At 34.5% G+C, this 16382-nt stretch overlaps 1 protein-coding gene across 1 annotated transcript in view; it reads left to right on the forward strand.

The window, feature by feature from the left end:
* The first annotated feature begins 804 nt into the window (after positions 1 to 804).
* LOC149779736 (CKLF-like MARVEL transmembrane domain-containing protein 4) overlaps positions 805 to 16382 on the forward strand; it is a 43034-nt gene continuing 27456 nt past the window's right edge. Inside the window, exons 1-3 of the mRNA XM_089940596.1 lie at positions 805 to 891; positions 8901 to 9090; positions 11956 to 12126. Of these exons, the coding sequence (XP_089796722.1) occupies positions 8926 to 9090; positions 11956 to 12126 (336 nt within the window). The 5' untranslated portion in view covers positions 805 to 891; positions 8901 to 8925. The remainder of the gene's footprint in view (positions 892 to 8900; positions 9091 to 11955; positions 12127 to 16382) is intronic.

A 16382-nucleotide genomic window follows, 5' to 3' on the forward strand; every position in this document is an offset into this window, starting at 1 on the left:
CGCTATAAATTTGGGATTTTATTTTGGTGGTGATGTGCTACGTCAGAGATTTTGATTTTTTTGCCCCTTAGTTTTAGCGTTGTATGCCTGTGAAATTGGCTTGATGTAAAATAATTATACCACACCACTGCTTGCGCCCTATTTACTATATCTAATCTGATTTTATTTAATAAAATCCCCAATAAAATTTGACTCCCCTGGTGGTCCTGGTGGTTAGATCGTCCGCCTCGGATGCGGTAAATCGCGGATTCAAACCCAGGCCGTGTCGTACCAACGGCTTATAAAAGGTACTAGCAGCTGCCTCGTTTGGCCCTCAGCATTAAGAGGTTAGTGTTGTGACTGGTTGGTCTGGTGTTACGATAATGTGACTGGGTGTGCCGTTATACCGCAAAATTATGCCCCAGTGACATGCATGACAATAAACTTCCACACTGCAGACATCTAGCGATATGACTCATGTTGTTAAAGCTACGTTAAAAGTCCAAACACACACACGCACAGACACCCCTATAAAATTTAATTATTAGCTTAGAGACATATTAATTTACATATATTAAACAATGCGGTTGGCTCGATTTCATTTTGGCGGTTGGCTTATCGAACAATATGGTACTTTTTAACGACAGAAAATCCTCTTTTGCGGAAAAACATCAGCGCCTTTTAATTTTCTAGGTTTTTGTTTTCTGTTTGAACTGCTTGGTATTGATTTTGATTTTTTGTCATTGGCTTAATATTTGGTCTAGGTCAGTCACACGTTTATATTGATTTTAATCCTTATTTAAACGTCTATGTGACCAGGAGTAATGTTGAGTACATTTCATAGAAGCTGATGTTTACTGTCCGAGGCTGTTGTCTTTCGTTTTGAAAAGTGAAACAATAATCGTCAGCAAGGTGAATGAAGCTTATACTTAAGTGTTGTTGTTTGTGTAATGTGTATTGATATACAGTGTTCATTATATAAATTGAAAAGATTGGGCGCAATGACTCGTAAAAAGGCAGGGTTGTTTAAGGGAAAAAAGAAACAAAACTCCTGAGTCGATTATCCATGAAATTGAAACACATCATTATAACAGATACACTCGTTGTGTGTGTGTGTGTGTGTTTATATATATATATATATATATATATATATATATATATATATATATATATATATATGTGTGTGTGTGTGTGTGTGTGTGTGTGTGTGTGTGTGTATTTTGCTAATTTCAATTCTGAAATTGCAGACTAAAAATGGTAAACTAGAAGTCTCTTGCTAGTGATGTTTTGTTTGTTTTTGTGGCAAATAATGAAATATGCTACAGTACATTGAAAATAGCCAGATTATTTCTGGTTGAAAATACTAAAACTATTCAAAATAATGTTAGTACTGAAGAAAATCTCTTTATATTTGCAGAAAATTTCATCATCTCTTCTTTGCATTTTATATCCATATTCATTGTCTATGTGCTCTCAGTTGGTGCCCAGATTTAAAAAAAACAAAGGGTCATTAGGATATTTCTGTCCAGCAAAACAACAGCATTAAGAACACTAATATCTGCGGGTTCAGGAATGTTCTGGCAGATACCAGTCCTCATCATGTACCACTTGTCTCCATAGTCATAATATCTTGCAAAAGGACACAAATGTTTTTTTATTATGCATACCTTTAGAAATGCTATACAATATGTCCTTTTAAAGGTATGCATAACAGTAAAAATGTGCTCTGCTAATGAGATATTACTCAGCTGAGACGATGGGTCCTCAGTCAATAGAATCATCCCATGCTGTGCTCCTGTATATCAGAAGCAACAAATAATGGAGGCAAATTTTTATCCAGGAATGAGTCCCATTAGATATTTGAGGTGAGTTGGACTTTTAACAACAGTGTGGTTTATACAAAATAATTGGACTTCGTATTTTTAGGATGTTACCATTTGTAGACTTTATCTTTCTTTCTTTGTCTTCTTTGGGATACTTAAACTAGAAGCTAATAATATAATAATAAGTTCCTGCCTAAATTGCTTGGTACTGAATAGCCAGGATTTTCTGGTGTTATATCACACACACACACACACACACACACACACATGCATCAGGGTTCTCAGGGATGTTGAAATCCATGTAAAGGTATGCATACATTTTAGTTTTGAAAATTCCAACAGCTGTGTCCTTTGCACACAAGGGTTTGGGTTTTTTTGGGTTGGTAAAATTTTCTTTTATTTGATCCATTTCTAAAAAGATAAAGTATCAATCATGCAAGCTATCAAACAAAGTTCAAGTGATTATAATGGGATTAGGTGAGGCCAAATAGATCTTGGCAAAGAACTGTTAATCAATTGCCAGTTTCTAATGATCATTTTGATCAAAATGCTAATTACACATGCATGATTCAACAACTGTCTTTGAGAAATGTTACTCAACTAAACATGTTTTTAATCCATGATATAATAAATCCTTTTATTTTGTTTGGAACACTTGCATCTTACTGTATTCCATGTTTGGAATAATAATGCCAAGATTTTGAGAATTATATTGTTGGAGGATGAATATGAAATCCCATCTTAACTGTCATAATAGTTCTAAAAGTTAGCTGTTATTTGGTAGACATTCATTTTTGAGTGATTATCACGTGTACCTTTCTGATTTCAACTTTACATAGTTCATTTGGTGCCAAGTGCAAGGCTGCACATAATCATGGTTCTCTAATGACTTTCCAACAGAAATTAATAGATATACATCCAGTTTTGATAACTAAAACAGAACACCAAAAAGACCAAGAGATTCATGGAATGAATCATGGAATAGTATGGTCCCATGGAGCTGAAAAATGAAAAAACACTGGAACATTATTAGCTTTATGTACATGGTGTCGTGACTGTGGAAGGGCAAATGGAAAAGGCAACCCAGGGAACACCAGGTCTATAAATGAAGGATTTTGATCTGAACCCCGATGTGCAAGAAATTTTCTTAAGTTTGTTTTGAGAAAAGAATGGTTATAACATGCTGTGTTGCTTAAGGATGAAGTGAAAAAAGATGACGCTGTTCTCATTTTTAAGCTCAAACAATCTGATAGCCAGACGCTCTAGGCCCTCAAAATCTTGACTGGGCCCCTTTCGTATCATAAGCAAGTTGCCCATCATGCCAGCTCAAAAAAAGTGTTACGTAGTTTGTCTGAAAGAAAACTTGAGTCCACTGACAAAATGCTTTATTTTTATTTGGAAGGTTTTGAAAAACGCTGCTAAATTATCTTTACTTAACTCCCTGTTGGGGCCCATCGGTAGATCCATCCTCATTATGAAGATCGTCTACTTAACTGTGTGAAAAACTATACAAAACCTTTGTGTGTACAAATTGAAGCATGTGACCTATGAATGGGCAACAGTACTTTTCTGTTCTCTGTACTTTATTGGCTACCTATAATTAGCACTCACTGACACATCATGAATAATAATAAGCTACCCCTTGCTCACACTGACTTGAAAATGTATCACTGATTGAAATTATTGAGCAGTACATATGCCACCATTTGACATTTAAGCTAAGCTAGGGGATTGGTGACTTATAAAAGTCCCTAATTCAATGGATTTTTTTCACCCTTAAGGAACTGAGTTCATTGCATTATTTTAAATCCATTTAGTTCAAAGATTCTGTCACTGCTGATTCTGTTGATGTGGAGTGTCTTCTGTAATTGTGACACATCCACTGTACTATCACAGAAACTAATTACAAGCTTGGAGCAACTGTTTTTAATGATTGATATTTAAAAAGACCAATACCACTCTGACTTCAACTTTGATTGAGAAAGAAAGAGATTTCTCAGTATTCAAAAAATAAAATCATTGCAAGGCCCCAAAAACTTGTCCCAGCAGATACATGGAAGTAATTCAGCAATCAGAAGATGAAATAACTCCAAGGCCCCCAAATGCCTATTCCTAACTAATGATCATGATGATATACATAATAATAATAATAATAATAATGAGGACTTTGTATAGCGCCTAATCTTTAGAAGCTCTAAGCACTTTACAACATTAGACAACACCTATAAGATAAAAAACATATAATAATATTATTACAAAAACAAACACCATGAAATTAGAAAAACATTAAAAAATAAAAAACATGCTGAGAGTATTTCAGGTAGGAAACATTATTAGGTCTTTAAGTTTGTTCTTGCAGTCGAAATAAGTGAGTTTTGAGAGCCCTCTTGAATGTGATCACTGTGTCTTTGTGTCTAAGTTCATTGGGCAATTCATTCCACGTTGCTGGGCCCTGGTATGCAAAAGAATGCTGTCCATATGACTTTGTTTTCATAGTGGGAATAATGAGTATACGATTGTCAGAAGATGAGCGTAAGTATCTTGCTGGTGTGTACACATGGGTGAGGTCAGATAGGTATGTTGGACTAGAGTCCAACAGGGAAACGTAGCACAGAGAACAAATTTTGTGTTTGATTCTGGATCAAATGGATAGCCAGTGTAGGGTACAGAGCAGCGGGGAGGTGTGCTCTGATCGTGGTACTCTACGTATGATCTGAGCAGCTGTGTTTTGAACTTTTTGAAGTTTCTGGAGTAGATATTGAGATGAACCAGACAGAATTGAGTTACAATAGTCCAGTCTTGAAAGTACTAATGAACACACAAGTGTTTTAGTGGCATCAGTTGAAAGATATTTGCAAATTGAGCTGATGCGTCTCAGCTCAAGATATGCAGCCTTGCATATGTTCATTACATGTTGGTGCAATGTGAGAGTACTGTCCAGAATAACACCTAGGTTTCGTACTGATTGTGTGAATTTAATGTTGGCGTTGCTGATATTTATTGTTTGAGGTAAAGGATGTGAATGAGAAAGTCTTTTTGTTGTGATCAGAATGGCCTCAGTTTTATCATCATTCATCTGCAGCTTGTTACATGTCATCCATGATTTCACATCAGAAATGCACTTCTCTACACCTCGGATGGTAGCATCAACTTCATTTGGGTGGCTAGATTTGTATATTTGGGTGTCATCAGCGTACAATTGGTGAGACACTGGATGATGATCTATGACACTATAGAGCGGCTGAGTATACACAATGAAGAGAACAGGTCCAAGAACAGACCCCTGTGGAACACCACAACATAGATCAACTGGGCTGGAGTGTATTCCATTTGCAGATACAATATGTGTCCTGTTGACCAAGTAGGACTTGAACCACAGTAAGGCTGTATCATGAATGCCAAATACATGCTGGAGACGGTGAAGTAATATATCATGGTCTATTGTGTCAAATGCTGCAGACAAATCAAGGAGGGTGAATACTGTAATCTTTCCTCTATCCAGTGCAGAGAGAATGTCATTAACTACTTTTAGAAGAGTAGTTTCAGTACTGTGTCAAGGGCGATATGCAGATTGTACATTGCTAAAAAGACTGTTTGAATTTAGATGAGATACAAGCTGGGATAGAACAACCTTTTCTAAGATTTTTTATATGAATGGGAGATTAGAAACTGGGCAGTAGTTCTTTAAATCGTTATGGTCAAGTGTTGGTTTCTTCAGCAGAGGCTTTACAATGGCAGTTTTGAAAAATGATGGGAATTCCCCAGATGAGAGAGAGGTATTAATAACATCAGTTAGTGAAGGCAATACTGGATCTAAGCACTCAAGCAGCAGTGTTGTTGGAATTGGATCAAGTTCACATGACTTTGATGCACTCTTCATCATGATTGTACATACGAAATCCATAGACAGGTTGACGCTCAAATTCTGTATCCCAACTGTATGGTGACGACGAGTCAATTGAAATTGTGGTGTCAAGCTTTTCTCTAATGTTTTGTACTTTGTCATGGAAGAAATTTGCAAACATGTCCGGAAGGTCAACTGGAGAGAAGGTAGTTGGAAGTGGTGTTGATTTGTTCCTTGACATTAGCTTGTTAGTAATCTCAAAGAGTTCTTTGCAGCTGGAACTTTCCATGATCTTAGTAGTGTAGTGGGCTGATTTCGCTGATACATACAGTATATCAGCCTGAAAGCAGAGCTGAAGACATACACTTAGAAATTGGAAGAGCAGAATTGTATGCTACACTTATTCAGAAGTTACCACCTGAGGATGCAAAAATTGTGAAACTGTTGGAAACCTTGTTGGTTGTGAGCCCCTCTTCAGCAGAATGTGAATGAGGATTCAGTGACCAATATCACAAGTATAAGGGACCAACTGTTGAATATTTCTGGATATGGTGGATATGTCAGAATCATAGGAAAAACTATAGCCTTGTGGGACAAGTGGACTTAAAGACAGGACAAGTGATTTATTTAAGAAGACTTGCCCTGGACCTGTGTCTGAAATGTTCCTGGAGCAGTTGGACAATGGTTGCTATCAGGGACAATTGGAAATCATTGCTGGATATTAAATATTTTGAGAAGGGAATTAACACAGGAGTCAGTTTAATATGATTTTTGTTTTTTTTAAAAAATATTTTCACATTTAAATTTCAGTTTTTGTCAAAATATTGTTTAAAACATACAACCCTTTGTGGGCATTTAGTAATGGAGTCAGAGCTATTGGAACTTGAGTCTGGGCTCATGTATTTTTTAAAAGTATTTTGCCCTGGTCATGGGTTCGAAAAATATTTTTTGATCTCATTATCTTGAGTTGTGACAGACTGGACCATACCATATACTGCTTATACATGTTTGAAAATATGAGCCAAGAACAGTTTACTTGTTTACCCAATTCCACCATTCAGAAGCTTCTGGCAAGCTTTCTTATACACCAAGCATTGGTCGAGCCAAGACCTGAATGCACGTGGACAGAGGTGAGATGTGAGTCATTTGTAAAGGCAAGTGTCTTAATCCACTTGGCCAACTATGGCCCCCATATAACATATGGCAGTCATAATCGGGTAGCATATAGATGTCGTACTTGACGTAGAAAGTGTCTGTAATTATCCAGGTGCTGACAGTGTTTCTTAAGAATCTGAGATGCAATATTCGAACACCAAACTGAATAAAGCTCTTAAAACTGTGTAGAAAATTCTATGGGTACTATATTTTTATGACTTTTGTCTTGAATGAAGTCAATATATACCTAAACCTTACTTGTAAGGTCAGACATGGTCAGAATCTTATGAGATTGGCATAGAATATATCTGATTTTTTAATATAACACTTAGGACTTGAATGTTTTATACAAACCTGATAGAGAATACTTTGATAATTTATTATTTATTTTGTTCTGAGGATCTCTGCATAATTTTAGATGTACATTATATAGTTAAGCTTTATCTGTAAATTACATGGCAGTGACCTCATATTGAACAGCTGGTCATTATGCTGGCATTTAACCATGACATGTACATCCTGAACAATTTGGTTTAATTTTTTAATTTTTCCTATTATTTTACTAATAATCAATGCTATATCAGTGTTATTTCTCGATTGTTGATGCAAATCATATATCTGCCAGTTTTAAGTTTTACTGACTATTTCTGGAAATAGTGACATATTTTTAAAACACAAAATGCTTTTTTTATGACATCAAATTCTGTGCAGGGCCATGGGTTGCAGAGTGATCCAAAGCTCTCAACTTTACCGGTTACTGTCATTTCATCTCTGTCCATGTAGGTTCACGTTGCAGGCTTAGCCACTGTGGGTATGTGATGATAGGGGTGAAACGATTCATCGATGATACACATACTGATACAAGTTATTTTAATTTTCATTGTATTAGTCAATTGCCTTCTTATTCTTTAAACTGTGAAATTCTTCTGAGACAGCTCTTGCAGGCTCATGAACCCATTGTTGTTAAAAAGGACGTGACAAGACTCACTTGCCATCTAGAAATTAACATCAAATGACATGGTTCATAATATTGCCCCCCCCCCCAACTCTATGGTAATTTTTTTACTGAAACAGCTTGTTCAGCATAAAGTAGTCGTGAGTTTTATCTGACCCTTGCCACTCCATTTTTGATATTTGGACATTTATGTTAGGGTGTAAGGTCAGAGCCATTTACCTATTGTAATATCGGGATTCACTGACATTGTGCTGTGTTGGCATTGGGTTGCCTCTTACTAGCTGGACTAGCAAACTTGAACATCCTTACATCAGGCCATACCTGCATGAAATTGATAGGAGAAATAATTTATTTTCTCAGAAATTGGGAGTATAATATTATGTATGTCTTTAATCTGTTTACAGATGCAACAAAACTATAGCCTTGATGAAATTTCAACTGGAACTCACCATTAGCATTGCTAATCAAGTGATGTAAATGGTTGATAAACTAAATTTGATTGGCACATTGTGCCCTGGAACAAGCATTATGTTATAATTTGAACTTGCATCAAGGAAGTTTTACAAATGTTAAAAATGTGGGTTATGTGCAATTTGCAGTTGAAGTCAACTTGAGTACATACAGTAACTAGATAGATTTGTGCATTAAAATGAATGGTTATGAATGATGGATAGTCTCCCAAAAGAGTCTCTAATGACAAGTTTAATTGTATAAAAAAGATACAGCTGAACAGTTACAGTGAAACTTTACTATACCAGATACTGTTCAAACAAAAAATGAATACAGAGGGTTAGACAGCATTAAAATAACCTTATTGCAATTTCAAAAAATGTATACACAGGGTTAGACAGCATTAAAATAACCTTATTGCAATTTCAAAAAATGTATACACAGGGTTAGACAGCATTAAAATAACCTTATTGCAATTTCAAAAAATGTATACACAGGGTTAGACAGCATTAAAATAACCTTATTGCAATTTCAAAAAATGTATACACAGGGTTAGACAGCATTAAAATAACCTTATTGCAATTTCAAAAAATGTGGACAGTGTGCAAAAGAAGCTGCATTACAGAGGGACTGGTTCAAAGAAGTTTTATTACTGATAGATGTCTCTGTTAACTTTCTATTCTTTCAATTTCAGGACTTTTTCCACAGGAAGAAAAAAAATGTCAGATTTTAAGAGTGTTCCCACAGACGCTATTGATGAGCCCCTTAATGAGCCTCCCCCATACACTCCAACCAGTGAACCCAACAGCCCTCCAGAACCTAAGACCGGCTTTGACATAAATTATCTAAAGACTGTACCAGGAGCTCTGAAAATTGTAGAAATGGTTAGTATGGTCCATGTGACTTTAGAAATAAATATAGGTCACACCTGTCATATTTCTAAACAGTGGTGTGCCTGTGGGGTTTCAGACCTAAATGTTTGTTCGTTACTCACCTGGCCATAAGTAAGCCTGTGGTATGGTCCTCTATCTATCTACTGTGTGTCATCCAACATCATAAATATTTGCTATTTTTGGCTTCTCAAAAACTACCATATTTACTTCAGTTGTACATGTTTTTTTCAAATTAGCTTTCAAAACAACGTTCTTTGTACACCATAAAAAACAATATTTGATGAAATCATTGAAAATGTCACTAATTTGTACTGGTGTACACTTTAGTAAATAATTACCAATTAAATAAGTTTTGTAAAATGAAATTAATGTTTTAGTTCCATCTTTTAATCTGATTTGCATGTAATCATCATAAATGCCATCACAGCCATGTCTGCCAGCCCATCATTATTTTTATTTCTATCTTGAGGAAAAGTTTGTTGTATTGTTACATTTGTCTAAAAGCAGACCTACTTTGTATTATCACGTGAATCATATACTTTGTATCAAGTAAGATATAATGGGGTGTAAAGAACCCAAACTGACACAGAACATTCTGGCATAAAGTCATGGACCTAATTTGACTCAAAGCATTCTGGCATAAAGCTATGAACCTAATTTGACTTGAAGCATTCTGGCATAAAGCCATGGACCTAATTTGACTCAAAGCATTCTGGCATAAAGTCATGGACCTGATTTGACTCAAAAGCATTCTGGCATAAAGCCATGGACCTAATTTGACTCAAAGTATTCTGGTATAAAGCCATGTACCTAATTTGACTTGAAGCATTTTGGTATAAAGCCTTTTCAGATTGGTACAAATCATTCAACTTTGCCATTCAATAACAATAATAATAATAATAATAATTATAATAACGTGGATTATTACAGCACCTCATCTTTAGAAGTTCTAACTGCTTGACAGTATTAGATCACATATAAAAGCACATACAACAAGATTACAAAAACAAACACCATGAAATTACTAAAGAAAAAACATGCTGACAATAAATATGGAAGTATACATTATTAAGTCATTATATGTCCTTATCCTTGAAATAGCTGACTTTCTTGAGCACTCTTGAATGAGATCACATTGTTCTAAGATCTATGGGTAATTCATTCCACATAGCTGGGTCCTGGTATGCAAAAGAATGTTGTCCATATGACTTTGTTTTCACAGTGGGAACAATGAGAATGTGAGCTTGTGAAAAGGACTGTAAGTTTCTAGATTGAGTATAAACGTGGTTGAGGTCAGATATTTATTGGATTGGAACCAGTCAACGAAATGCAGCATATTGAACAGATTTTGTGTTTGAATCTGAATCGAAAGGGTATGCAGTGATGGTTACAGACCATGGGGGGGAAGTGTGATCAGTTCTTACTGAGATGAACCAAACAGAAGTGAATTACAGTACTCCAGTTTTGAAAGTACTAATGGACACAGTGTTTTAGAGGCATCATCCAAAGAAAATTGTGAATGTAGTCTCAGCTCCAGATTTGCAGCCTTGCACATGTTCATTACATGTTGTTGTAACAAGAGCATACTGTCAAGAGTGGCACCTAGGTTTCATATTGACTGTGTACACATTTCATGTTGGTATTGCTGTCAAGAGTGGCACCTAGGTTTTATTCTGACTGTGTATGCTTTTCATGTTGGTATTACATGTACTGTCAAGAGTGGCACCTAGGTTTCATACTGGCTGTGTATACTTTTCATGTTGGTTTTGCTGTCAAGAGTGGCACCTAGGTTTTATACTGACTGTACACTTTTCATGTTGGTATTACTGTCAAGAGTGGCAACTAGGTTTCATACTGACTGTGTACATTTTTCATGTTGGTATTAGTGTCAAGAGTGGTACCTAGTTTCATACTGTGTACATTTTTCATGTTGGTATTGCTTTCAAGAGTGGCACCTAGGTTTCATACTGACTGTACACTTTTCATGTTGGTATTGCTGTCAAGAGTGGCACCTAGGTTTCATACTGACTGTGTACACTTATCATGTTGGTATTGCTGTCAAGAGTGGCACCTAGGTTTCATACTGACTGTGTACACTTTTCATGTTGGTATTGCTGTCAAGAGTGGCACCTAGGTTTCATACTGACTGTGTACACTTTTCATGTTGGTATTGCTGATACTTATTGTTGGAGGTACAGGATGTGAATGGGAAAGTCTTTACATGGTGATCAGAATGGCTTTGGTTTTATCATCATTCATCTGCAGCTTGTTACATGTCATCCATGACTTCACATCAGAAATACACCTCTCTACAGCTTGGATGGTAACCTCAGCTTCAGTTGGGTGGCTAGATTTGTATATTTATATACAACATACTAATTATTACTGAAAGCAGAAAAAACATTGTTTTTCTTGTTTAAAAACTGCTTTACAAAATACAACCAGATCTGGCAAAAAAACATCCTGGCATGAAGGTCTAAAGGTCTTTCAATTTCATAGTCTACTCCCACTCTTCGTATTCTGCCATTTTTTTTCAATACACTATTAATTAATAAGAATCCTGATTTGTCTTTTGATTTGTAATTCAGAGAATTCCATATCCTTGTTGCAAAAATTGTAGATTTTTTACTCAAGAGTTGACTTAAAGGAATGATCAGTAATTTTGTACTTTTTTTTGGTACACCCAATTTTTTTAAACATTAGAGATAATAGAAGTGAATATTATATCACAACAACATAGATTCTCTGTATTACCTCTGACCTCACTGTTGCGTTGCAGTTGAATAGAGTACTGTGTTTGATAGTAGCTTCAAGAAAGTGGCAACAATGAAAACAAATACAAATGTCTTATTTCAGGTTCTTGACATGCTCGCTTTTATCTGTGCACTTGTTGACATCAACTGGGCTTTTCTGGGAGCAGGATTTGTTCAGTGGGCAACGATGTCAGCTTTCATTGTCACACTTATCTTCTTCATTGTTCATGCATTCAACATCTTTGGCAGACTTCCTGGTTTCTGGGAACTCTATGTGAGTATATGTGCAGACTGTTACAGAACTGTTTTAAAAATAGACAAACAAGCTTCAAGTTATTAGATGCTGCAGTAAAAGATAAACAATACTACTAATGTTAAAAATGTTTGACTCACCCACCCCTGTTAACAAAAATGTTTCAAGTCTGGAAAGTCTGAAAACTGGTGAATCTCAAAAATCATTCAAGTTACACGCATGCTTATAAATATATTGCCAGATTATGGTAGATTTTACAACATGAATAAAGGAATCTTGCCATTTTAATCACCATGATTTTATTCATGTTTATCATTTACAAAGTCATCTGTAGATTTGTCTTAGCCACAGTGATGTGTAAATTTTCTTTGGTTTTTCAAAATGTCACGTGATTAAAATCTAAGGTGATGCTAGTGATAGTGAAAATTGCAGGAACATTCAAAATTTTCAGATGGAAATCAATTTCAGTGAAGGTTTTCTGCATTTTAAATTATGGGGCTTGTGCTATTTTTTGCACTGAATTTGCTGATGCTTACAAGAGTAACATATTTTGAAGGTTGTATAAATGTCATGTCAAAGTATGATGCTGAAATGCATGATTTATCAAAAAATCAAATTTCTGCAGATAGAAAAGAAAAATTTGAGAGATGGAGGAGAATTATTAATTATTAATTACAGACTCAAATGGCAGTTACATGTTGGGTCCACTACTTCTTGTCTTAAGAAAAGAGACAATGTAAGCAAAAACTGTCAACACAAAATAAGTTTGTTAAGGCTGCCATCAGTTGCTAATATATGTAGATATTATTTGATTCTATAAAATAAATATATATTTGAGACCAATTCAAAATAACATAATATGCTTGTACAAAAATTACAGTGGAATAATTGGCTAAATTTGTTTATTAGAGATATAATTCTAGCAGTCTAATGCCAATTTAGACGATGTTATACTTATTACATAGAATCAAATAGAACGAGATATGTTTTATTATCTGCACCATAAATATTTTTATAGGTGTTTTCACCAGAGAATGAGATATGTTTTATGGCATGCACCATAAATATTATTATAGGTGTTTTCACCAGAGAATGAGATATGTTTTATTATCTGCACCATAAATATTTTTATAGGTGTTTTCACCAGAGAATGAGATATGTTTTATGGCATGCACCATAAATATTATTATAGGTGTTTTCACCAGAGAATGAGATATGTTTTATTATCTGCACCATAAATATTTTTATAGGTGTTTTCACCAGAGAATGAGATATGTTTTATGGCATGCACCATAAATATTATTATAGGTGTTTTCACCAGAGAATGAGATATGTTTTATTATCTGCACCATAAATATTTTTATAGGTGTTTTCACCAGAGAATGAGATATGTTTTATGGCATACACCATAAATATTATTATAGGTGTTTTCACCAGAGAATGAGATATGTTTTATTATCTGCACCATAAATATTATTATAGGTGTTTTCACCAGAGAATGAAATAAATGTTTTATGACATGCACCATAAATATTATTATAGGTGTTTTCACCAGAGAATGAGATATATTTTATTATCTGCACCATAAATATTATTATAGGTGTTTTCACCAGAGAATGAGATATGTTTTATGACATGCACCATAAATATTATTATAGGTGTTTTCACCAGAGAATGAGATATGTTTTATTATCTGCACCATAAATATTTTATAGGTGTTTTCACCAGAGAATGAGATATGTTTTATGGCATGCACCATAAATATTATTATAGGTGTTTTCACCAGAGAATGAGATATGTTTTATTATCTGCACCATAAATATTTTTATAGGTGTTTTCACCAGAGAATGAGATATGTTTTATGGCATGCACCATAAATATTATTATAGGTGTTTTCACCAGAGAATGAGATATGTTTTATTATCTGCACCATAAATATTTTTATAGGTGTTTTCACCAGAGAATGAGATATGTTTTATGGCATGCACCATAAATATTATTATAGGTGTTTTCACCAGAGAATGAGATATGTTTTATTATCTGCACCATAAATATTTTTATAGGTGTTTTCACCAGAGAATGAGATATGTTTTATGGCATGCACCATAAATATTATTATAGGTGTTTTCACCAGAGAATGAGATATGTTTTATTATCTGCACCATAAATATTTTTATAGGTGTTTTCACCAGAGAATGAGATATGTTTTATGGCATACACCATAAATATTATTATAGGTGTTTTCACCAGAGAATGAGATATGTTTTATTATCTGCACCATAAATATTATTATAGGTGTTTTCACCAGAGAATGAAATAAATGTTTTATGACATGCACCATAAATATTATTATAGGTGTTTTCACCAGAGAATGAGATATATTTTATTATCTGCACCATAAATATTATTATAGGTGTTTTCACCAGAGAATGAGATATGTTTTATGACATGCACCATAAATATTATTATAGGTGTTTTCACCAGAGAATGAGATATGTTTTATTATCTGCACCATAAATATTTTATAGGTGTTTTCACCAGAGAATGAGATATGTTTTATGGCATGCACCATAAATATTATTATAGGTGTTTTCACCAGAGAATGAGATATGTTTTATTATCTGCACCATAAATATTTTTATAGGTGTTTTCACCAGAGAATGAGATATGTTTTATGGCATGCACCATAAATATTATTATAGGTGTTTTCACCAGAGAATGAGATATGTTTTATTATCTGCACCATAAATATTTTTATAGGTGTTTTCACCAGAGAATGAGATATGTTTTATGGCATGCACCATAAATATTATTATAGGTGTTTTCACCAGAGAATGAGATATGTTTTATTATCTGCACCATAAATATTTTTATAGGTGTTTTCACCAGAGAATGAGATATGTTTTATGGCATACACCATAAATATTATTATAGGTGTTTTCACCAGAGAATGAGATATGTTTTATTATCTGCACCATAAATATTATTATAGGTGTTTTCACCAGAGAATGAGATATGTTTTATTATCTGCACCATAAATATTATTATAGGTGTTTTCACCAGAGAATGAAATAAATGTTTTATGACATGCACCATAAATATTATTATAGGTGTTTTCACCAGAGAATGAGATATGTTTTATTATCTGCACCATAAATATTATTATAGGTGTTTTCACCAGAGAATGAGATATGTTTTATGACATGCACCATAAATATTATTATAGGTGTTTTCACCAGAGAATGAGATATGTTTTATTATCTGCACCATAAATATTTTTATAGGTGTTTTCACCAGAGAATGAGATATGTTTTATGGCATACACCATAAATGTTATTATAGGTGTTTTCACCAGAGAATGAGATATGTTTTATTATCTGCACCATAAATATTATTATAGGTGTTTTCACCAGAGAATGAGATATGTTTTATTATCTGCACCATAAATATTATTATAGGTGTTTTCACCAGAGAATGAAATAAATGTTTTATGACATGCACCATAAATATTATTATAGGTGTTTTCACCAGAGAATGAGATATGTTTTATGATATGCACCATAAATATTATTATAGGTGTTTTCACCAAAGAATGAGATATGTTTTATGACATGTACCATAAATATGCGTGTGTGTGATTTAGATTTTTAACGTAGCTTTAACAATTTTTCAGTCATATCGTTACAATATCTGCAGCATTGCCGTTTATAGTGATGTCAAGCAATGGGGCATAATGCCAAAGACCAGTCACATTATCCTGACACCAGTTCAACCAGTCTTAACACTAACCTCGTAAATGCTGAGCACCAAGTGAGGCAGCTGTTAGTACCATTTTTGTAAGATATTGGTATGATGGTATGACTCAACTGGGGATCAAACCCACGACCTCCTGCATCCAAGGCAGATGCTTGATCCACTAGGCCACCGGAGCGGTTCGCACCATAAATATTATAGGTGTTTTCACCAGAGAATGAGATGTTTTATTATCTGCACCATGATTATTATAGAAGGTGCACCACTGAAACACTGGCAAAGACCATGGCAAAAGATGCAAATAGGAAATAGACAGGCGAAGGTGCACTGAAAACTTGCCACACAAAAGTAGCATATAATGTGGTGAAACATAGGTGCTAAAGATGCCCAGTCAGCGGTGCAGAAATTCAATGTCCATATTGTCCGAGTCGGAAATTTGTTCTTATGGATGAACAGCCTGTGGACAAGTAAATTGTGGCCTGTAACTTGAAAGTGCAGTACTTCCCATTTTGTCTGAGTGATGT

Source organism: Sinohyriopsis cumingii, chromosome 17, assembly GCF_028554795.1.
Source record: "Sinohyriopsis cumingii isolate HCF-2022 chromosome 17, ASM2855479v2, whole genome shotgun sequence".
Taxonomy (NCBI): domain Eukaryota; kingdom Metazoa; phylum Mollusca; class Bivalvia; order Unionida; family Unionidae; genus Sinohyriopsis; species Sinohyriopsis cumingii.